At 50.9% G+C, this 23,294-nt stretch overlaps 1 protein-coding gene across 1 annotated transcript in view; it reads right to left on the bottom strand.

Annotated features, from left to right (window-relative positions):
• Positions 1–23,294, bottom strand: part of Dennd3 (DENN domain containing 3) — a 52,822-nt gene that overhangs the window by 25,440 nt on the left and 4,088 nt on the right. The window contains exons 2-10 of the mRNA XM_059247787.1: positions 18,470–18,746; positions 17,514–17,629; positions 16,800–16,933; positions 13,661–13,772; positions 12,321–12,440; positions 11,751–11,969; positions 5,842–5,957; positions 2,451–2,606; positions 834–930 (exon numbers count right to left, since the gene is read on the bottom strand). Coding sequence (XP_059103770.1) covers positions 834–930; positions 2,451–2,606; positions 5,842–5,957; positions 11,751–11,969; positions 12,321–12,440; positions 13,661–13,772; positions 16,800–16,933; positions 17,514–17,629; positions 18,470–18,746 — 1,347 coding nt within the window. The remainder of the gene's footprint in view (positions 1–833; positions 931–2,450; positions 2,607–5,841; positions 5,958–11,750; positions 11,970–12,320; positions 12,441–13,660; positions 13,773–16,799; positions 16,934–17,513; positions 17,630–18,469; positions 18,747–23,294) is intronic.

Below are 23,294 nucleotides of genomic sequence, written 5' to 3' on the forward strand. Positions count from 1 at the left end.
AAAGGCAAAACAGTGTAGAAAGATGCAGGAAAGAGATAGGTCTCATAAAGATCGAAGGTAGGACTCTGTGAATAGCTAGAGGACCCAGAGCTAGTATGGATAGCCTTGTCCGAGATGGGCAGGACCACAAACTGACCTGGATCACTATAAGAGAGCCGAGGACACCAGGAGGGTCACAGCGGAGAAAAGGAGAGGAGAGGCACACAAGATCCACGTGGAAGTCACCATCACATTTACCCAACGGATGGGTTAACCTGTACCCTGGAGACAGGCGGTTCTTCCCACCTCAGAGGGGTCAAAACAAACCCCCAGGGGCTCCACAGGGATGCCCGCCAGATTGAAGGCCTGCGTGCATTGTATGATGGACAAACCAATCATTAAGGGATGGGCAGAGTGGGCCCCACCTCAAGCCTAGGATAATGTCAAGGAAGCTGCCGAGACATGGCTAAGGTCCGAAAGGGCCAGCGGCGCTCAGAGCAGCGTGGCAGCGGCAGGAAGGGCCGAGCTCTCCTCACGGAGACAGAGCAGAGGCTGCCTAGGCTGGAGGGCGGTGACAGGGAAAAGGGACTGATGCACACCCAAACATGCACGTGTGCCACCGTCCATCAAACCCACATGCTTAAGACTCGTGTCTCTGGTTTAAAATGCGCTACGCTCCCAAGCTAATTTAAAAATGAGGCAGCCAAGGAGAGAAAACCAGACTAAAAACAAACTTTCTGAATAAGCAAATTCAACTGATAAGACGTTTCTAGATCCCCAAAAAAGCCGCCTTTGAGAAATGTTTCAACAAAGAGGAGGAAGCGGGTGGTGCCGTGCAAGCCCCGCCCACTCACCTGCTTATAAAACTGCTGGTCCCCGGCTGCCCGCGTCTTGAGAAACTCGTCACTGTTGAACACACGGTGCTCATAATTCAAGTGGTTCTTCACTTCCCTAGCGAAGAGAAGTTGGGCCGTGGGCTAAACCACCACAAACGTGCAAAAACACGCTGTCTAGCAGCAGAATTATGCCGAGAAATATGTTCCTCATGACTTAATGTATCCCCGGAAAGACAGCATCAGGATGGATGGACTATGTGGCCGCCATCACTTCTCCAACGAGGGAGAAGCTGGGAGACAGTGCCGCTGCCGCTGCCGCCTCCTGGAGCCTCAGCTCTTTATGCCAATTGAGACTCAACAATCAGCTACGGGCTAGTCACTTTGGGGGTAGAGGTTGCATGCCACCAACACTTCAGCCACCAGCCTGTCCCAGACAAGCCCCTCCTCCACTCCATAACCTGTCTCATGTGATAAGCTCACGGGACTTCAGTTTACAATCTCCCCAAGCCACGGTGACATTCTATAAACAGTCGATGGCCGGCAGAGTGAGGGAGGTGGATGTGCCTGGTGCCTTCCTTCCATTGTGAGTGAAAAATGCATTCATCTAGGGATGCAGAGTTTTACAGTCTGGAATCGTATTTTCTTGTTGCTTTGTTTTGGGGTCGGGGGAAGAGTCTCATATAGCTCAAACTGGCCTCCAACTCAGAGGACAGTCTTGCACTACCGAACTTCCTACCTCTGCCTCCTTCCCAAATTCTGGGGTCACAGGTGCGCACCACTACGCTAGGCTAGAAAGTATTTTGTTGTTTAAAAAAAATAAATAAAGATACCCGACCACCTCAATCATCAAAGATTTGTCTCCAAAGAATGAAAGAAACATATACCTAGGGCCTCATTAGTTTCCCCAATAAATTTGCTTTATGTAAGCGGAGACATCAAAAAGACAAGGCTGTTTAAGTTTCACTTTGGAGATAATCAGAGCACCGAGAACGCCATAGTTCCGTGCTAACCCCTCTTGAGCGGACACCCCTTCAGAACAGATCAGAGCCTACATCAGAACCTCCTTTGCCACGGATGCAGGGAGCAAGCGGCCAGAGGGGGAAGGATGCTGCCGGAGAAAGACAACAGCTGGAAGGAAGAAAAGGCCCCAGGCTGTAACAGAAACCCTTAAGTGACAATCGGTTCCTGCGCTGTGTCATAGTCCACACACAAACTTGACTACTAGCCGATGCCAGTCCAGGGCTTAGGGAGTGCTGGCACACACCAGGCAGTGGGCAATGGTAAAAGAGCCTCTCAGCAGTAAAGCCCACACACTCATCTGTCCTGAGCACCTTGGATGCTGCACCATCCGGTGTGTGAGTCCCGTGGAAATGACCAACTCTCTCTTCACAGCTCCTAGAACAGACCCTCCCTTGACTGACCCTGAGCCCTCAGCCAGAGCACATAGACACCGACCGGGTCCCCAGGCACCATCTTCCAGGAAACAGCCAACCGAGTGGCCAGTGCTGAGAGAGACAGGTGGTCAAGGGTGGGAGAGTGCTGGGCAGGGTGGAGACTGGCTGGTCTGGTCATGAGGAAAGGCTGGGGGATGAGCTCAGTGGCCAATCCTAGACGCTGTGGTGATCTTTAAAATACCTGAAGATGCCGACGAGCAGCTGGAGGGCGATATGCTGGATCTTGCAGTTGAGAGTCTGCTGCCAGGCTCGGCGGCGGGCGAGGCCCTCATTCAAGTCTGTGCTGGAGCTCAGGTGGGCGAGATGCAAATCTGGGTGCAGCTGGAGGCTCTGGACTCTGGAAAAAGGCAGAGCAGAAGCTGAGTGTGACGTGAGCAGCAGCCAAGTAGACAGGTACTTTAAGGTGCTCTGATGCCTGTCAACAACATGGAAGAGCATTAAAAACTCGGGGCTGGAAAACTTTATTCACCTCCAGGTAGCACATGAAGGTCCTGCATCAGACCCAGGCCTACCTAAAAAGAGAAGGCCTTCTTCCAGGACACAAGGCACTTGCTGCCTCAGGGCTGCCAGGAGGGCCAACCACAGCTCCCGGTAGCATCCCCTGCCCAGGTAGGATCAGAAGCCACTCTGTGCCCTGCCTTCCATGTCCTGAGTGCTACCATTCACGGCCCGGAAGGGAGTTGGTCAATGGCTCATCTGCAGGTCCTCAAGCACAGAGAGGGGACTCGCCCAGAGCCACCGTCAAGCCTGGGGCCTGGCCTTCCCATCACCGCACAAGCCTGTGTTTTGAGAGGGACTTAGGGACGTAGCCCTGGGCACCATCCTTAGCATTTCAAGGATATGAAATTTGCCAGAGAGGAGGCTCTGGGCATCAGCAAACAAGCCTGCCATTTTTGTTTCTTTGTTTCTTTGTTTGTTTTTGTTTTTCGAGACAGGGTTTTTCTGTGTAGTTTTGGTGCCTGTCCTGGATCTCGCTTTGTAGCCCAGGCTGGCCTCGAACTCACAGAGATCCGCCTGACTCTGCTTCCGGAGTGCTGGGATTAAAGGCGTGCGCCACCACTGCCTGGCTAGCCTGCCATTTTAAACAGACAGAAGCAACACACATTTGTTCCACAAATGTTCCTCACGTACCCACTGGAGGCCAGGCACAGTCCTGAGTGTGGACCCGACAGAGGCCCTACTCCGTGGAGCCTGTGACAGAGTAGAGGGAAACAGAAAACAGAGAAGCCGGCTACAGAAGGGGAGGTGACAGAGGGCCAGCAGAGATCCCATGGGGTAGAACTATGAATGTGAGAAGGTCAGCCTATTCGAGGACAGTGCTCCTACATGACGGTTGTACAAGACCCTGCTTTGTGAGAAGTAAGACACGTGGTGGTGGGAGCCCCTGGGGGTGAGGTGGAGGAGAGGCTCTTGGGTGCCCACAACCCTCCATGAGCATAGTAAGCTTGCGGGGCCCAACCTGGACCATAAGAGGCTGGTGCAGGTTGGGGTGGTGCTCTGGGTTCATTCCTAACGTACTGAGGAGCTGCCCTGGGTGGGTGTCCCAGCCCTGGCTAACCTGACTGGTGAGGCCTCACGGGACCTTCCCTCCTAACAGAGTTATGACAACTGCATGTTGACACCAAACTGATTTTGCCAGGCAGAGCACACACAGAGCAGGGCACAGCAGGGACAGAATGTCAGTGACTCCCCTGCACGGACCGCACCACGGTGCTGCCTGCAGTGACGTCTGCTGCGCCTTCCGTTCGGGGACAGCTGGGTGTAAGAAGATGCCCACTCCCTGTACAACCTCATCCTTCACACACACACACACGCACGCACGCACGCACACACGCACACGCACGTGCACACACGCACAGACCACACAACTGAGAAAGTGGCCCTTATCGCTGACCTAAGGTGAAGAACGCTTCTCATCACAAGAGCAATATGGCCCACCATCTCTAGGGGAATCTGGGAGAAAAGACCACTGCCCTGTAGCCTGTGCTGAACCCCCGTGAGATGCTCCCTCCCACAGGCTCATTCCGGGAGGGCCCTGCCACTTCAGGGACCCAACCCCACACCACTGCACTTGAATTCTGAAAAGCAAGCCATACCAACACTGCTAGATTCTCCAGCCAAAGCAAACAGCCAGGAATCCCAGCTTGGAAGGACTCCTGCCCCCCTCCAGGGGAATAGCCCTGCTTATCAAGAGGAATGTAAGAACCCACTCAGGAGCCTGACCCAAACCCCCAGCTGGCTGCAGGAAGACAGCCATGGCCCTAGCTCCCATAGCCATGAAGGGCAAACTCCCCATGTTCCCCTGACCTTGACTTTGGAACCTTTCTTTCTTTTTAAACATTATTTTTTAATGTATTTTTATTTGTGTTTTATGTGCATGGGTGTTTTGCCTGTATGTGTGCCTGTGTGAAAGTGTTGGATCCCCTGGAACTGGAGTTACAGACAGGTGTGAGTGCTGCCATGTGGGTGCTGGGAATTGAACGGGGTCCTCTGGAAGGAAGAGCAGCCAGTGTTCTTAACCCCTGAGCCATCTCTCCAGCCTGACTTTGGAGTCTGAGACCAGGGCCAGGGAAGGCAGATGCCACAGTGCAGCCAGCTCCTGACTTACCAGCAGGGGCATCCCCACCCACCCAAGGATGGCTCGGAACCTCTGCACTGTGGAGAAGATCTCAGGGCTCTAAAAGGGCTGAATGTCTGTGAATTAGCCCTCTGGGGAGAAAGTCCACTGAGCCAACTCCAAAGAACCAGCACACAGTCAAGAATTGAGGCGGGGAGCTAAAACATCAGTAGAGCTGATGGAGGAGGTCACCCTCAAGATGAGCACCCTGAGTGTCACAGCAGAGGGAGCATCACCGCCTTGTCATTAATGCAGATCTAGCCGGATGGAAGCACTTAACGATGTCCTACACGTATCTAGTGAATGTATGAATGCATGAATGAATGAATGATTGAGCTTAGAAGAAAACCACAGCACAGGGCCCATGGGCAATGGACATAGCCTTGGGAACGAACCTTCCTGGAACTTTCCTGGGTTCCAATGTGCCCTGACTCCCTAAGGCAAGAATTCACAGTTAGACAAGATCTGAATAAAGACAAATCACCATTGTTTAAAAATATTCACAATGGCCGGGCGGTGGTGGCGCACGCCCTTAATCCCAGCACTCGGGAGGCAGAGCCAGGCGGATCTCTGTGAGTTCAAGGCCAGCCTGGACTACCAAGTGAGTTCCAGGAAAGGTGCAAAGCTACACAGAGAAACCCTGTCTCAAAAAACCAAAAAAAAAAAAAAAAAAAAAAAATATTCACAATGGGCAGAGTGGTGCACACCTTGAATCCCAGCACTCGGGGGACAGAGGCAGGCGGATCTCTGTGAGTTCGAGGCCAGCCAGAGCTATATGGTGAGACCCTATCTCAAAACACCAAAAATAAATAAACAAACAAACAGACAAATAAAAATTCAAAAATGATGTCCAAATCTTAAGTATGAAAAATACTCATCACAATAACAAACTAGAAAAATGGCAAACACAGAATTGGAATATATGTGTGCTCAAACATAAACCGTTTCACATTACCTCTGAATGAAGGTCTGTGCCAGCACAAGGGGGACATCGGGGATATCTATGTCCTCGTCAGAGGACTTAGTGATACTTCCGTGGTCGATGTCTATCAGGACCAAACCGTCAGCTTCCTGGAAGGCAGAGGAGGTCAATGTGAGAGTCTGAGTCTGCACACACCTTTAAAACCCTTTTTAAAAAATGTATTTGCGGCCGGGCGGTGGTGGCGCACGCCTTTAATCCCAGCACTCGGGAGGCAGAGCCAGTTGGATCTCTGTGAGTTCAAGGCCAGCCTGGTCTCCAAAGCGAGTTCCAGGAAAGGTGCAAAGCTACACAGAGAAACCCTGTCTCGAAAAACCAAAAAAAAAAAAAAAAAAAAAAAAAAAATGTATTTGCATTCACTGAGACAGTACCAATGTTCAATCCCCCGGTCCAGCGCAAATACCTCCGCGGAAATGCAGGATGTCGGGAGTTCCGGCGGCGGTGGGTAAATCTGATTAATTGTGGCTGGTTGTACTTTACTACAGAGTCAGTTCTGTTCACTCAGCAACCTTCACTGCTACCCATCTCTGAACCTGCACAGGTCCCCGAACAGAAACTCTGTCCCTTTGGCCCGTGGCACCTTCCACTCTGCTTTGGGTCTCTACGAATTTGACCACTCTAAGGACCCCATGGGAGCGGGCTGACTCAGTGCGCCTTGTCACTCAATGGTGTCCTGGAGGATTTTCTGGATGGCACCGGGGGTCAGAACCCCTTTCCTTGTGAAAACGGAGCAGTTCACGTGTAGGTGGGCCACAGGCTTTCTCAGTCATGACGCCAAGACAGGTTGTCAAGTTTCCATCACAAATACTACACATAGTACTTCATGGCGCCTTGAAGGAACATTCCAGAACTCCACAAGTACACTACCCACACTCAATGCCCGGTGTATCATTTAGCTGTCTAGTCAGGTCTGCCACCAGAGCCCAGAATACAGGCTTAGTGACCTCAATACGGGGATGGAATTTCTGAGGAAAAAAAAAAAAAAAAAAAGCACATCGGGGAACTCTTAAAGTCTTATCTCTGAGGGTGGGTACTAGGCATAAGTAGCACTGGACCCCAAGACTCTCAAGTCTGCAGAAAGAGACAAGGACACTTAGAAGATACCACTCCTGCTTGGCCCTGACCCCTCCACCTTTGGGTGACATGTGGAACATGTGCAAACACAGCATGTTTTGGACCAAAGTCTGGCTCAGCAGAGATGGGTGCCCAGCTAGGTATACACCATTAGCCTCTGTGCCAAGGCCAAGTGTGCACAAGATGTGGCCTGATTATGAGACTATAGGGCCCGCTCAGCTCTTTTCTGATGATCTCATCCAGGAGAAGCATAACACCAAACAAACTGAAAATGCTGCTCTTGGAATCTTCCAGAACAAATAAATCACCCAGCAAGTTTCCTGCAAGATTCCTGACCGGAATTACTAAGTAAATATGTATGAAAAAAATAACCTTCCTGCCGATGGAGCCCAAACAAGATGTCCTTTCATGAGTGACATAAAAAAGAAACACAATTTTAAACTTCATATTATGCCAATTTTTTTCTGGTCCACAAGGCACATCGGTTGAGGTTTTCTGTCCCTAACTCTCCTGAGGAGGTCTGAACGGCTTTTTCCTAAGCTATTTTTCCACACTGACTCACTGGTTTTGGCAAGAACACACAAGCCTGCCCACCCGTCCACCACAGGAGAAATGGGACAGCCTGTTGGGTGGGGTGGGGGTAGGGGATTTCCTTTGAACTTCTAGGAAACGGTGTGGAGGACAAGGAATCCGAAACGGCAGACGGCGGACCACCAGGGAGGGTGAGAAGAACTCGGTGTCCAGTGTATTCCCTTCTCTGCTTCGGTCCATACATAGAGTGCTCGGAACAAAAAGTTAAATGCAGGGCATGGTATACAACCTGGGCTTCAACAGTGAGTTCTGAACCACCCTGAGCTATACAGCAAGCCTGTGTCTCAAACTAAGACTCTCTCTCAATCTCTCTCTCTCTCTCTCTCTCTCTCTCTCTCTCTCTCTCTCTCTCTCTCTCCCTCTCTCTCCCTTTCTCTCCAGCCCCTCCCCCCCAATTTAAAATTAAAAGTCAGATGTGGTAATTTACTTTTTTTGTTGTTGTTGTTTTTTCGAGACAGGGTTTCTCTGTGTTGTCCTGGATCTCACTCTGTAGACCAGGCTAGCTTCGAACTCAGAGATCCGCCTGCCTCTGCCTCTTGTGTGCTGGGATTAAAGGTGTCCACCACCACCGCCTGTCTGGTAATGCAGACCTTTAATCTCAGCACTCTACAGTGAGATAGGGGTGGAGACAGGAGGATTACAATGAGATGGTGGAGACAGGAGGATTACAGTGAGATGATGGAGACAGGAGGATTACAGTGAGATGGGGTGGAGACAGGAGGGTTACAGTGAGATGGTGGAGACAGGAGGATTACAGTGAGATGATGGAGACAGGAGGATTACAGTGAGATGGGGTGGAGACAGGAGGATTACAGTGAGATGGGGTGGAGACAGGAGGATTACAGTGAGATGGGGTGGAGACAGGAGCATTACAGTGAGATGGGGTGGAGACAGGAGGGTTACAGTGAGATGGAGGTGGAGACAGGAGGATTACAGTGAGATGATGGAGACAGGAGGATTACAGTGAGATGATGGAGACAGGAGGATTACAGTGAGATGGAGGTGGAGACAGGAGGATTACAGTGAGATGGTGGAGACAGGAGGATTACAGTGAGATGGTGGAGACAGGAGGATTACAGTGAGATGGTGGAGACAGGAGGATTACAGTGAGATGGTGGAGACAGGAGGATTACAGTGAGATGGAGGTGGAGACAGGAGGATTACAGTGAGATGGAGGTGGAGACAGGAGGATTACAGTGAGATGGGGTGGAGACAGGAGGATTACAGTGAGATGGGGTGGAGACAGGAGGATTACAGTGAGATGGGGGTGGAGACAGGAGCATTACAGTGAGATGGGGTGGAGACAGGAGGATTACAGTGAGATGGTGGAGACAGGAGGATTACAGTGAGATGGTGGAGACAGGAGGATTACAGTGAGATGGTGGAGACAGGAGGATTACAGTGAGATGGAGGTGGAGACAGGAGGATTACAGTGAGATGGAGGTGGAGACAGGAGGATTACAGTGAGATGGTGGAGACAGGAGGATTACAGTGAGATGGTGGAGACAGGAGGATTACAATGAGATGGAGGTGGAGACAGGAGGATTACAGTGAGATGGGGTGGAGACAGGAGGATTACAGTGAGATGGAGGTGGAGACAGGAGGATTACAGTGAGATGGTGGAGACAGGAGGATTACAGTGAGATGATGGAGACAGGAGGGTTACAGTGAGATGGTGGAGACAGGAGGATTACAGTGAGATGGGGTGGAGACAGGAGGATTAGAGTGAGATGGGGGTGGAGACAGGAGCATTACAGTGAGATGGAGGTGGAGACAGGAGGATTACAGTGAGATGGGGGTGGAGACAGGAGGATTACAGTGAGATGGAGGTGGAGACAGGAGGATTACAGTGAGATGGGGTGGAGACAGGAGGATTACAGTGAGATGGAGGTGGAGACAGGAGGATTACAGTGAGATGGAGGTGGAGACAGGAGGATTACAGTGAGATGGAGGTGGAGACAGGAGGATTACAGTGAGATGGAGGTGGAGACAGGAGGATTACAGTGAGATGGGGTGGAGACAGGAGGATTACAGTGAGATGGGGTGGAGACAGGAGCATTACAGTGAGATGGGGGTGGAGACAGGAGGATTACAGTGAGATGGGGTGGAGACAGGAGCATTACAGTGAGATGGGGGTGGAGACAGGAGCATTACAGTGAGATGGGGTGGAGACAGGAGCATTACAGTGAGATGGGGGTGGAGACAGGAGCATTACAGTGAGATGGGGTGGAGACAGGAGGATTACAGTGAGATGGAGGTGGAGACAGGAGGATTACAGTGAGATGGTGGAGACAGGAGGGTTACAGTGAGATGGTGGAGACAGGAGCATTACAGTGAGATGGTGGAGACAGGAGCATTACGGTGAGATGGTGGAGACAGGAGGATTACCATGAGATGATGAAGACAGGAAGATTACAGTGAGATGGAGGTGGAGACAGGAGGATTACCGTGAGATGGTGGAGACAGGAGCATTACAGTGAGATGGGGGTGGAGACAGGAGGATTACAGTGAGATGGAGGTGGAGACAGGAGGATTACCGTGAGATGGCACTGAAGACAAGAGAATCACACAGAAGCTCACTGGAGTTCACAACACAGAAGCAGAAACAAGACCCTGCTGCAGATAAAGTGGAATATGAGAACTGACTCCCAAACGTCATCCTCTGACCTCTACACACATGCCACTACATGTATGCCACTGCCCACTCATGCACGTGCACACACACACACACACACACACACACACACACACACACACGCTAGTCTCCCTGCCCCGTGGAACTACCAATGCACACATGAAAAAACACGGATGCCATTAGTAACTGGAAATAAATGACCATCGGGCGGCACTGAGCTACCAGGCACTCACCCGCCGGAGCACCAGGATCAGAGACAGGAGCAGGAGTCACCAAGGGCAGGAGATAGGACCGCCTGCTGCGTTCTCAAGTCTGGCAGCTGCCTTGCAGAGGCTGCCGGTGTCTCAGATGGTTAGCCATAGAGCTGACTCAGTGGCTCTGCTCTGGGCTGTATCCCCAAGAGAAAGGAGACCTTTGCTCACACAAGAACCTTTCGGACAACCATGTCCTCAGCAGCACTGCCATCGCAGCCAAAGGGGAAGTGACCCCAGTATCTGTCAACTGTTTTCAAGTCGACAGTTGTCCATCTACCCAGGATCCATGACAGATCACAATCTAAACACCTACCATAGCCAAACACTGGGATCCCAGCACTTGGGGAGCCGAGGCAGGAAGAATGCCAAGACTGCCATGAGCTACAGTGAGTTCCAGGCGGACCTGGGCAACAGCGTGAGGCTCCGTCATAAACAAATAAACACCATCTCCAATTAGCATCACAGTGACCCTCCATTAAACACCTACATGGAGTATGCCAGGGGCTACTCCGTGTCTCACTTGGTCCTCACTGTAGCAATAAGATTGGCAAACTTGCTGTCCGTTGATGGCTAAGAGAGGAAGAAGTTAGCTATTTCAATAAGCACAAGCCACACAGAGAGTGACCAGCCAGACCCACAGATGCCCCTAACACTGGGAGCAGCCCTCTGTACATACATGCCAACTGTTAGCAAAGCGCAGTGGATGCATTTAAAACAACAAGGCAGAAAGCATGCTGCGGGGACAGGAGAGTGGCCATCTACAAGCCAGCCGTGGTGTGACAGGCTTGGAGCCCTGCCGGCAAGGACATGCCCCTGACTCCCTTCACAGATGAGGAAAGAGGCCGAGGACGGGACTGATTGGCAGCAGAGGTTAGAGGTCACAGTCTTCCAGTGCCCCAATGTCTGTCCCCACGGAGAGTCTATCGCAAGCCAACGGTCCTGCTCTGAACCGAAGTGGGCTGGGAGGGTTAACACAAGACTCTGGTCTTTGAATTGCAGGGATCTTGATATCAAACACACCCCGAGAGCAAGAGAGAGAGCAAATGAGACTGCACGGTGCGTGCACATGGTCCAGGGGCAGAAGAGATGGTGCACTGTGTATCCTCTGCGCATGCCTACGCATGCGCCTCGTGGGTCCCTGCAGACAGAACGACGACGCGCTCCAGTACTGTGAGCATTTTCTTTCTTGGCTTTTCACTGCACAGGTTGCAGTGTGGGAGACACAGAACACTTTCAAGTGCTTTCAAATGCAGCTTCCCACCTGCCGCGCCATGGAGTCACGTGGGTTTATTCCCGCCCCCCCCCCCCCCAGTCGCAGCCCTCTCCCTCACCTTTCTGACTTCTTCAAAGTGGTCCAGGTGACAGCCCATGAGGAAAGATGTGGGCGCCATGACGAAGTCCAACATCTGACCGGACAGGATGGGCACAAAGGTGTGCTGCCACTGCAGGGGGTGGAGGTAAACCACGAAGCACTCGGCGATGAGCGTCAGCAGGGCCCAGTCTGAGGAGAAGAACACGATGCGCTGTTCCGTCAAGATGCAGGTCAGGATCTAGGGGAGCGAGAACAGTGTTGGCTTCCGGTTGCTTCTGGCTGCTTTGGGCTGGACATGGGAAGCTCCTCCCCGAGAACCAGAGGTTGCTTTTAGTCTCATCCCCCACTCTGTTTACCAAAACCAAGGCTTACAGATACGTGTGCTGCGGCAAGTGTCCGCTCTAGGCATAGGGCACAGATACTTTAGAGTGCATGGATTCCTGGTTTTGTGCCTTTGGGCGGTTCTGGGGTTCACACTGAGAGCTTGAGGCAAGCGCCCCATCCCTTGACGCTGCACGGAAGCCATGGTCTGCACTGTAAAGTGCAGTTTAATCCTGTCTAGCCAGCAGTGCTCCTGGCACCCACACACCTGCAACACCTTCTCAGGCCGGAAGCATAGCAGGGGCAGGTGAAGGTCCAGGTCGATGATGGGGCTCTCGGGGTCCGCTCGAGAGGGAAACACAACTTGCAACGGCTTCATGTTGAATATCTATGAGGACCAAGAGCCACTGTTAATTCAGAGAGCTGTCTACAAGAGTAGTCAAAATCCCCCACACTCGCCATTTGGGCACATTAGAAACCGTTGTGAGAGCCAGGGATTGCGGGTAGGGGGTACAAGCCTTTAGTCCCAGCACTTGGGAGGCAGAGGCAGGCAGATCTGAGTTCAAGGCCAGCCTGATCTACAGAGCAAGTTCTGGACAGCCAAAGTTACAAAGAGAAACCCTGTCTCAAAAACAAAACAAAACAAATAAGCCAGAAGGTGGTGGTGCGGGCCTTTAATCCCAGTACTCAGGAGGCAGAGGTAGGCAGATCTCTGTGAGTTCAAGGCCAGCCTACAGAGCTAGTTCCAGGACAGCCAAGGCTACACAAAGAAACCCTGTCTCGAAAAAAAGGAGAGAGAGAGAGAGAGAGAGAGAGAGAGAGAGAGAGAGAGAGAGAGAGAGGAGAGCTGGCTGACTGAAGAACTGAATTATGGGCAGGCAGGCCTCTGGCCACCAAAGCCCAGGCCTGGTTCCAGTCTAGATGAAAGAAGCCACTGCCACATGCTCTTACTGGCAGGAACAGCACCATGCCTTCCCAGGGACAGTCCCTGGAGCCCTCCTCTTATGGTGATGCTTTATTTCATTTTATTCCAGCCGTGAGAAGAGATACTAACCAGCTTCACTGGGGGCCCCTGGGGGCCTGCAAGAAGCTAGTAAAATTTCTTGGGCTGGAACCCAGCTGGGGAAATACCTATCTGCTGTTTAAACAGCACAGTGGCTCTTCTAAGAACAGAGGCCAGGAAGCTGAATACTTTTATCAATCGGATGTACCAGAGAAAAGACAAAAAGTAACTCCCGAAACTAACACCCAAGACAAATAAATGAAAAGAAAGCTTTAAACTTATATAAATGAAAAGGACTTCCTTAGACGGAAAGTTGGGCTTGTAGTTTCTGAAGAGTGAGAAATGATCTCCTGAGTTAATACTAAACTGGTCCATCACACATGGCCAGCTCTGCCGGTCAGGAGCCCCTCCGCCAAACCCCAGTCCGAGTATCTAACTTTTTCCCGTCGAGGTGAGTAGGTAAAAACCGTTGGACTCCAGTAGAGCAATGTCTGGAGAGCAGGTTAAACATGCAGGTTAAACCGGAAACAGCTTAAAACATTTTGACTCAGCGCGCTCTTCACCACACCACAGAAAATCTCAGCACAGTGCCAGGTCTCATTTACCAAGTGGAGCGGCCCGGGTGGTGGGCTGGGTATTAACGACAGTCTCGCAGCAAAATCTTTTATGTGATTGTCAACTTCAAAATCCTTACAGAGCTTCAGATGAGTCAATAAACTGAAACAAGAAAAAAAAAAAGTCACCAAGTAAAACAACCGTCAGAGTGTCACTGGCCAAGATTGCCAACCTCAGCTATTTTGTTTTGGGGTGCTAATCATTTTTGTGGAAAAAAAATGGCTAGAAAGTGTGTGTGTGACTGCATGCATGCTATGCTTCGGTGGGGAAGACTAGAAACATGAGACTTTGAGCTCCTTGGGGAAGGTTCCAAAGTGTATTTTTTTTTTTATTTATTTATTTTTTTTGCTTTTGTTTTTGTTTTCGAGACAGGGTTTCTCTGTGTAACAGAGCCTTGGCTGTCCTGGAACTCTCTCTGTAGACCAGGCTGGCCTTGACCTCACAGAGATCCACCTGCCTCTGCCTCCCGGGTGCTGGGACCAAAGGCCTGCACACGCCGCCACACCTACCTGGTGCAATCAGACTTTTAAAGTAAAACTTTAAAATGTAAGGGGTGACCAGGTGTGGTACACATGACTGTGATCCCAGCATTCAGACTCGGGCAGGAAGAACCAGTCTAGGCTACATAGAGAGATCCTGTCTCCAAACAAACAAACAAACAAAAAAAAAACAAACAAACAAACAAAAAACACTGAGTCAATCAAGAAATAACAAAATAGGTAAGTGACAGCCTGGGGACAGAGGCCTGTCCCATGGGAACTGATTGAAGGGGGGGAGATCTTGGAAGTAGTCACAGTGGGAACCTATAAAGAAATGGCAGGACTTTCCCAATACCCCACTGCACCTCAAAAAAGTTGATTTTCATAACTGCATGTAAAAGTGCAGTTGGTACCTGAGGGGACTTGTCACCTGTCAGTGACAAGTTGGCCCAAAGGAGGGAAATCTGACCAGAAGAGAAAGTGACCCTGCCGAAGGAACTATACAAGAGCCTGGAGGTCACGGCTCAGTGAAGATGTGTGGTGTCCTTAGGGCTAAGATATGGAGTCCATAGGGCTGAGTACCCATGGGGTCCCTCCTTGTCAGGCAGTCCCCCAGGAAAGACAGCCCACCGATCACAGCCACAGTTCAAAGCGTTTCTGCTTACACATAAATACCAAATAATAACTACTCACAGGTCTTACGTCAGGACGTAGAAAAAGCCAATACTCCATATTTGAACATATTGTAAAAACATAATAACATCAAGGTAAAATTTTAAAGTTAAACTGCCTATCATCTACTGTCCCCAACACAAATGTACTCTTTCTGATGTGTATCCAAAGCCTGTTGAGACATGTCACTCTGGTTGGTTAGTTGAGGCAGGGTCACCTGTAGCCCATGCTGGCCTCACACTTGCCAGTTAGTTAAGGATGACTTGAACTCCTGACCCTTCCTCCAGGAGGGCTGGGACGGCAGGGGTGGGCCACCACACCCCACGCACGGCACATCCTGCATTTCTGCCGTTTGCTTCTCTCTAGCTGTTCTCCACTTCTGACAGCGCAGCAGTGGCCACAGAAGGAGAGAGCTCAGAAAGCACGACAGTGGACCTTCTGATGTCACATGTCTGCACTGGCACCCAGCAGGAGGGACTGCCACCACGTGATCAGTCAGCTGCTGAATTGGCACCGGGAACTGGCCCAGGAAGAATGAGAAAGCGCGCCTTCCCGCTGTCTCCCAAAGCAGCACCTGTCCTCGGCCGTGAGCTTCTGTTAGCAATGGGTAAAAACCACCACGTGCTCTGTAGAACAGGGCCTAGGAGGTAGCAGAGCGGTCTATTTCCGAGAATAAAGAACATCAGTGAGGAGGTGAAGAGGGACCAGTCTTAAGGCCCCTCATCACTCCCTAGGCTGGCAGACCTTTCCTTGTTGAACATGCATTTCCTCATCTCAGTCCCTCACGAAGACCAACCAAGTCCTCTGTCTGTAAAGACACTGTCTGTCTATGGCAGACGCCAGGTTGAACTGCGCCAGAGGGGCAGCTCTGTTTGAAAAGTGAACCACGATAACACTGGAATTCAAACGTGAATGCTGGGAATTCACACCGAGATTCCTGCTCAGCCAGCATGCATTTGTCTCACTCTGTGACCTAAGTGTAGAGTCTCAAACAAGTGTCCCTTAAAAGACACCCAAGTGCCACTTAGCCACTCTGAGAATTGCTCTTCTGTCTTGGGAAGGGGATCATGCTGCCTGCCACCACCTGTCTTCAGTCAAATAGTAGCGTCAATCCCAGGACCATGACCTTTTTAAATGTGGCCCAGGCTAGTCCCAGACTCCCTAAGTAGCTAAGGATTACATTTGATTTTCCTGCCTCTGCCTCTGCAGTGGTGGGGCTGCAGGCATGCCCTACCAGGCTGGGTTTATGTAGATGCAACCAGGTCTTTGTGCATGCTAGGCAAACAATCTACCAAATGAGCTACATCCCTAACCCTTGAACCACGGTTTCTGAAGCTCCAAAGCACAGGGCTCCAAACCTGGCTCATGCCTAGGGCGGGACCCCATCCCACCTCACAATGGCAGCCTTTGATTACAGGCATCCACTGAGTCCCACCAAATGCCTTCCTGGTCTTCCAGAAAAGCCTTATGTCCTCAGAACTCCCACTCAATGGCAGCAGAAAGGGTTATTGATGCTGCCAGGATTCGACATATTTGTGAATGTCACTAAATCGTCCAGCAAATGGCAGCCTGCTGATTCTCTTAGGTCATGAGGTCTAAAGTTCTCTTCATATAGAGTTCTCTTTTTATTTTTATTTATTTATTATTTTATTGTTGTTGTTGAGACAGGGTCCTACTCTGTAGCCCAGGCTGGCCTGGAGTTTACTATGTAGAGCAGATTGTCCTCAAACTCAAAGCAATCCTCCTGCCTCAGCCTTCCAAGTGCTGTGATTAAAGAAAGGCATGCACTGCCATACCCAGCTGTGCTCCTTTAAAAAACGATAATCGTAAAACCGAAGCCCTTAGTGCAGCCTTCCTCCTGCCATCCTGATTCCACATGTGCTGATGGAAACCCCAGGCTTCCCACAGTGCTCCTGGGCCCAGCTGACCATGCTCCACCAGAGCTAGCTCTTAATAACAACACTGACCCCCAACTCACCAGGAGAGGCAGTCCTTGAGGGAGTTGTAGTACGGGAACCGGGATACCACGCACACCGCAGAGGGCACAAAGCGTCTCGCCGAGCTCACGCTGGGCTCCCAGTGGGTCTTGCCATTGTAGAAACAATATTCATCCTGGACAAAGGGCAGCAAGGACATGTCACCTCCTGTGCTGATAGTATACAGGCCTAGACAGCCAACAGTCAGCATCTCACAGAAATGACATGGAAAGAAGGGTCTCCACCAGCTCCGGCCTTCCAGTTCATATAGACAGGCCCTGCAAAGGTCACGCTATGCAGCACTGGATTATCAAGAGCAAGGACCAAGTAGCCACCCCAGAGAACCCAGCCTTGGGATGAGCAGAGACATACCACTAGAACACAAAGGCACACACAACACAGCTCTCAGGGACGAGAGTCCATCACAAAAGGCCCAGCACCAGGCACTTCCACATCCTGGAGTGTGCAGAAGACAGATCCAGAGACAGAAAGCAGCTGAGTGGTTGCTGGGCTGGGGGAGGGAGGCGGCAGTGAGAACTGAGTGAGCATGAGCTGGGAGATGGAAAGTTCTGGAGGTTGCATGCACTGGGACCACAATGTTGCAGAGTCACGCAATGGCTGAAAAAGTAACAGGTGTATTATTACACCACAATAAACAACAACAACAACAACAAAGGCCCACCCCAAACCCAGAGGACAGCAACAGATCCACCTACATGTAGGGGTCGGTAGTACTGGGCGACCACACCATAGGTTCTATTCCCACAGACATCCGTGAGGACCAGGAAGTGGATGTAATCCTCCTTTGGTTCCGAAGCCACACACACGCCCCCTGCAGGCAGATCAGAAAGAAAGGGGAAGCAAGATCGGGTGGCTGCTGTATGCAGCAGCAAAAGGCCTAGGGAACCCAGGAGCCAATGTGGAGAGCACACTTCACCTAGTAACCACCACGGGCTTTGATGCTCAAGCAATAGCCTGCTCTCAGGCCTGTTCTATCCAGCCTTCTGCTTCCAAACTTCCCCAACCTGCAGCTTTTCACAGTCCCTCCACTACATACGCATAGCACAGCAGCACGGACACCATATTTCTGGGCAGAGCAGATTAACCTGTGTCTGCTTCTTGGTTATGACTCCCACAGCCAGGAAAGGGCAGCAGGTTTGAGTGGGAACCAGAGACAGAATCTGATCCAGCCCTTGGGCTGAGTATGCCACACCAGCCATTTAATGTTTCTTAAGGCCAGCGGGGACATGAAGTCCAGACACAGAAGCACTCTCATCGGCTGGCACTGGTGAGCTCAGAGATGAATGGCAACCTGTTCCTCTCGTTTTTTTTTAATAAACAGGAAGCAGGGGACAGAGAGGGAGGGGCAGGCACCCTCAGGGCTTCTCAAGCTTTAACTTCCCCAGACCAAAAAGACTGACTTCCAGGTGCCACAAGTACATCTGTGATCCCAGAATTTGGGAGGCTGAGGCAGGAGGATTGAGAGTTTCAGCCAGTCTGGAATACAGAGCAAGATCTTGTCTCAAAAAAAAAAAAAAAAAACAATGACTTTAAAAAAAAAAACCGAATCCCATTCTCTAACTCAATGTTGTCCCCAGTGTGGAGATCTCTGGAGCAGCACACTCTGGGAGGATACAGTCCGAGGACACCACAGGTTGCTATGGCAACGTACCTGGGAAGCACAGCTGGGGCAGGGCAAGGAGGTCTACATCCCCCGGGATGGTGACATCCTCGGAATCGGGCCCCTTTGAGTCTCCAGGGTGGCTCTTCCAGGACTCTATCCTGGGTTTTTCTCTCTTCTTCCGGAAGGACCGCCTCCTGGCTTTGCCGAGGGTACAGCTGGCCCCGGCCACTTGGCCATCGTCTTTTGTGGTGAAAGGAGGTACGAAAACAGACAGAACTTCAGGGGCAAGGGAAGAGACGCTCTTCACTCCTCGTTTCTGGGCAACCTAAGAAAAGGAAGACAAGAGTCACTATGTGTGGCTGTGGAGATGGCACAGAGTTTAGATCCCCAGCGCTCACCCATAATCCCAGAGCTCAAGAGGCAGAGACAAGGGATTCCTAGGGCAAACTGGCTAGCCAGATTAGGTGAATTGGCAAGCTACAGGTTCAGAGAGAAACCCTGCCTCTAGTGGGTAGCTGTTCTGTCTATGACCTTGAAGCATCACCCCTAGAGGCATCAGGTAACTGCTCCATCTACCTATGACCTTGAAGTATATGCCCCTGGGGCGTGGCCTTGTGGACCCTTAAGACCTGGGATGCATGTAGGCATCGCTCTCTGGATGCTGAAACAGACCAGGCGGAAAAACAACATGGATCATAGCTCGGCTTTCCAGGACCCTATGATAAATCTCCCATGCTGTGCTGTTTTTATCCCCTAAAAAAATTCCTTGCCTTTTAAACAGGCTCCATGTGTTTCCCCACAATATGCCTCAGTAACTAAAGTGGAAAAAAGTGATCAAGGAAGATATCCAATATCAACCTGTGACCTCCATATGCATGAGTGTGTGCATGTGCACACACACACACATTAGCATAGCTAAATGCAAAAAGAAAAAGTCACTGCACGTGTCTGCCCGCATTCATGACACATGTTCTAGGTGGGCATCCTGTTTGCATCTCTGATTCTCCTCCATGCACACAGGCTCCAGCAGAGGAACCCTATCCTTTCAGGTTCGGGTCAGCAGATGACTCTTTCCAGAACTTCCCAGGCCCTACATGTGCCCCACAGGCTGGGAATTCAGAAGCAACTTGTCCTGTTGGTACGAAGCACCATAGTTCAGAGCCAGGTTCTGTGAGACGCAGGCACAAGTTCAAACGCTGAGCTGCTGGAAGCAAGCCCCTCCATCTGCATTCTCCTCTCCCAACTGAGTGGAAGCACTCAGGCAAGCACATGGGTCAAGTGCTCAGTCAGGGGAAGCCCCCTGAGTACTCATGTGTGCCCTACACAGAGTAGCGAGAGGGCAGACACTGAGAAGTTCTCAACTCTGTCATACGGCACAAACACCTGCATCCGTGTTATACTTTTCAGGTCCCCTGGGACACTGCTCACATTATATCCAGTCCCTGACAATACGGGCAGATAAGCACTTGCTTAATATGCAAAAGGCCTGGAGTTCCATCCAGTACTGTAAAGCAATGTAAAGATGGTATAGGATGTCAGGCAGCAGTGGGGAATGGGCAATCACTGATGCCTTAGGGAGGGTACTGTCCCAAAAGCAATGAGATTGTGACCAGAAAAAAAAAGTAACAACCACCGGTCAATATTTAGTAAAAGTCAGAGGATCACCGGGGCATGGTGATCTGTGACCCCCAACAACCTGAGAGGTGAAGCAAGGAGGGTCTGAGTTCAAGGTCATTCTCAGCAACATAGTGAGTTTAGTTCAGCTGAGCTAAAGGTCTCATAAAAAAAGTGGGATGGGTGGGCAAGATGGCTCAGCAGGTAAAGGCATTTGCTACCAAGCCTGAGGACCTGAGAGACTGCCATCACCCGAACCCCACATGGTGGAAGGAGAGAGCCAGTTGCCTCAAGTTGTCTTCTGACTTCCACACACATGGTATGGCACTAAAATGTCCCCACACATGGCACACACACACACACATACACACACATACACACACACGAATTTTAAAGTGTGTAGGGGGGGTCAGAGGAAGGAATGAGAGCTCCCTCCATCCAAAGTTGTTCCGTGAGCAACATGTTCTGTCAGCAAAGAGACTGAAGTCACTGCCGTCACGTGCTGTCACGGATCTCTTCACCGTGACAGTAATCCGGTGGGATTAAGGACCCAAAACACAACATCTGTGTCTCCAGTCATAGAGGCAGAAAGCCCCACTGCCTGAGCCCACAGGTCTGACGTTAGCTGAAAACATCATGCTCCACCTCTGCCTCCTTTAGAGCCACGGGGACAGAGGAAGTGTCCCTACACCAAGAATCATCTCCTTGTCAATCACAATCGCGGGAGCAACCGAGTTTGCCCCAGGTAACACGGGAGACTGTGGACTCCCTTGCTTCCATCCTTCCTCTGCTCAGTGCTCCTGCCTGGCCCATTCCAGGGCTCTCTTCCCAGATTGGAGTCCTTAGGCTGACTCCCGGCTCCCAGAGCTCCCTCCGTGTGACGATATATCTGCAGCAAAGGCAGACATCTCCCAGGCTCTTGGTCCAGCTCAGACACTCCAGCTGCCTCCCTGAGCACCCACTGAGGATCAGGGTCCCTTTCAAGTTCAAAGTTACCTGCTGGTTTCCAAAAAACCCCTATCTTCCATCTACAATTTTTCTTTTCTCTCAGCTGTTAAAGAATGGCTTCTATTAGGGGTGAAGAAACAACCCAGCACAGACACACAGAGAAGAGCAGAGAGAGGGACCTGGGAAAGCCGAAGCCCCACCTCTGATTTCTTTAGTGAGGATGGAAGAGTCTGGGTTTGGGGACGTAAGACTCCAACCTGTAGACAATGCATCATCCTCTCGCCACGTGCAAACTCCACCTTGTCACAGGCCTGAGCAAGGCTCTCAGCCGTCCATGGCGTCACATCTGCAAACCAGCACCGGACAGTCTGTGTCTCAAAGTGGGTGCATGTGACCCACGAGCAAACCTTTCACGGTTCTGCCTGGAGAGTGAAGACACCTCGCCCGCCTGGTACAGGACTGCCACCAGTGTCGGCATCCAGACTCTTCGGAAGGGAGCTAGCCACTCGATCTAACAAACACACCAGGTTCCTGGAGGGAGGCAGAGTCCCTGCACACACCTCTGTCCCTGCACCACACTCAAGTGTGTGAATGTCACCACCATTATCCCTTCCCATGCGCGTATCTCATGTGTACATGTGTCACAGTATTATGTGAGCAAAATGATAGCCTGTGCCCCAGGCTAAGGTACCCCAAGGTCATGCACAGCTTACCCTCTCAGGCGTCTTGAAGCAGACAGCACCTCTGTGACTGACTGTTGCTCTTCAATGGCCTGACACTCTCTAACATCCTGCCCACTCCACCTCCTCACCAGAAAGACCTTCAGCCCTCACACTCACCATTTACCAGACAGGAGCCAGAGGGTGGGCTGTGGCAGACCTGTACCAACAGAGTACCTACAGGCTCTCCTCCTAGACCTCCCCCTCCAGATCACCACCTCCCACAGGGTCTCCTTGCAGACCTCAACTTCTCAGTGTTTTGGGTTTCTCGGTTCCCACCAGGGCTACTCCTCCATCATCGAGGTTGTGAGGGTAGGAAAGTCAGAGAATGTGATACAGTTCTGTCTCCTCCTAACAGCACAAATAGCTCTCTGGTGGTGATGCTGTTCCTGGGTTTGCGTTTCCAGCACCTGATAAACTCTGAGCCCCTCCCCCACCCCACCCCACCCCACCCCCAGTCAATCTGGATCGTCATCACATCAAAGCCAACGCCTGGTGTCGGTCACTTAAAATGGTGTACTCAAGGGTCTGGAGAGACGGCTCAGCAGTCAAGCACACTGGCTGCTCCTCCAGAAGTCACATGTTCAATTCCCAGCACCCACATGGCAGCTCAGAACCATCTGTAACTCCAGTCCCAGGGGACCTGACACCCTCTTCAGTCTTCCTTGAGCACTGTAATGTGTATACACACACACACACACACGCACGCACGCACGCACGCACGCACGCACGCAGGCAAGACACCCGTAAACATAAATAGATCTGAAAACACATTTAATAATGTGCTCGGCCAGGCATGGTTGCTGTCTTAGTTAAGGGTGCTACTGCTGTGATGAAACACCATGTCCAAGGGAAGGAAAGGGTTTATTTGGATTAGGCTTCCACATCACAGCTCATCATCCAAGGAAGTCAGGTCAGGAAATCAAACAGGGCAGGAACTTGGAGGCAAGAGCTGATGCAGGTCCATGGAGGGTACTGCCTACTGGCTTGTTCAACCTGCTTTCTTATAGAGCTCAGGACCACCAGCCCACGGATGGCACCACATACAATGGGCTGGGCTCTCCCCCGTCAATCACTAATTAAGAAAATGCCCTATAGACTTGCTTACACCCAGATCTTATGGAGGCATTTTTCAATTGAGGTTCCCATTTCTCCAACAACTTTAGATTGTGCCAAGTTGACATTAAACTAGCCAACACAGTGGCTCACCCCTTTAATCCCAGGATCCAAGGGGCAGAGGCAGGAAGATCTCTGTAAGTTTGAGGCCAGCCTGGTCTGCGTGGCAAGTTCCAGGACAGCCAGAGTTACATGGTAAGACCCTGTCTCAAAACAAACAAAAACAAAACAAAACAAAAACAAACAAACAAAAACCAACCTAACATCTTGGGGGCTGGAGAGATGGCTCAGTGGCTAAGAGCACTGACTGTTCTTCCAGAGAACCTGGGTTCAATTCCCAGCAGCCACATGGCAGCTAACAATGGTCTGTAGCTCTGAGATCTTGACACCCTCGCACAGATATACATTCAAGCAAAACACCAATGCAAATAAGATAAAAATAAATTATTTTTTTAAAAAAAAAATCCTACTGTCTC

Source organism: Peromyscus eremicus, chromosome 20 (genome assembly GCF_949786415.1).
Source record: "Peromyscus eremicus chromosome 20, PerEre_H2_v1, whole genome shotgun sequence".
Taxonomy (NCBI): Eukaryota; Metazoa; Chordata; class Mammalia; order Rodentia; family Cricetidae; genus Peromyscus; species Peromyscus eremicus.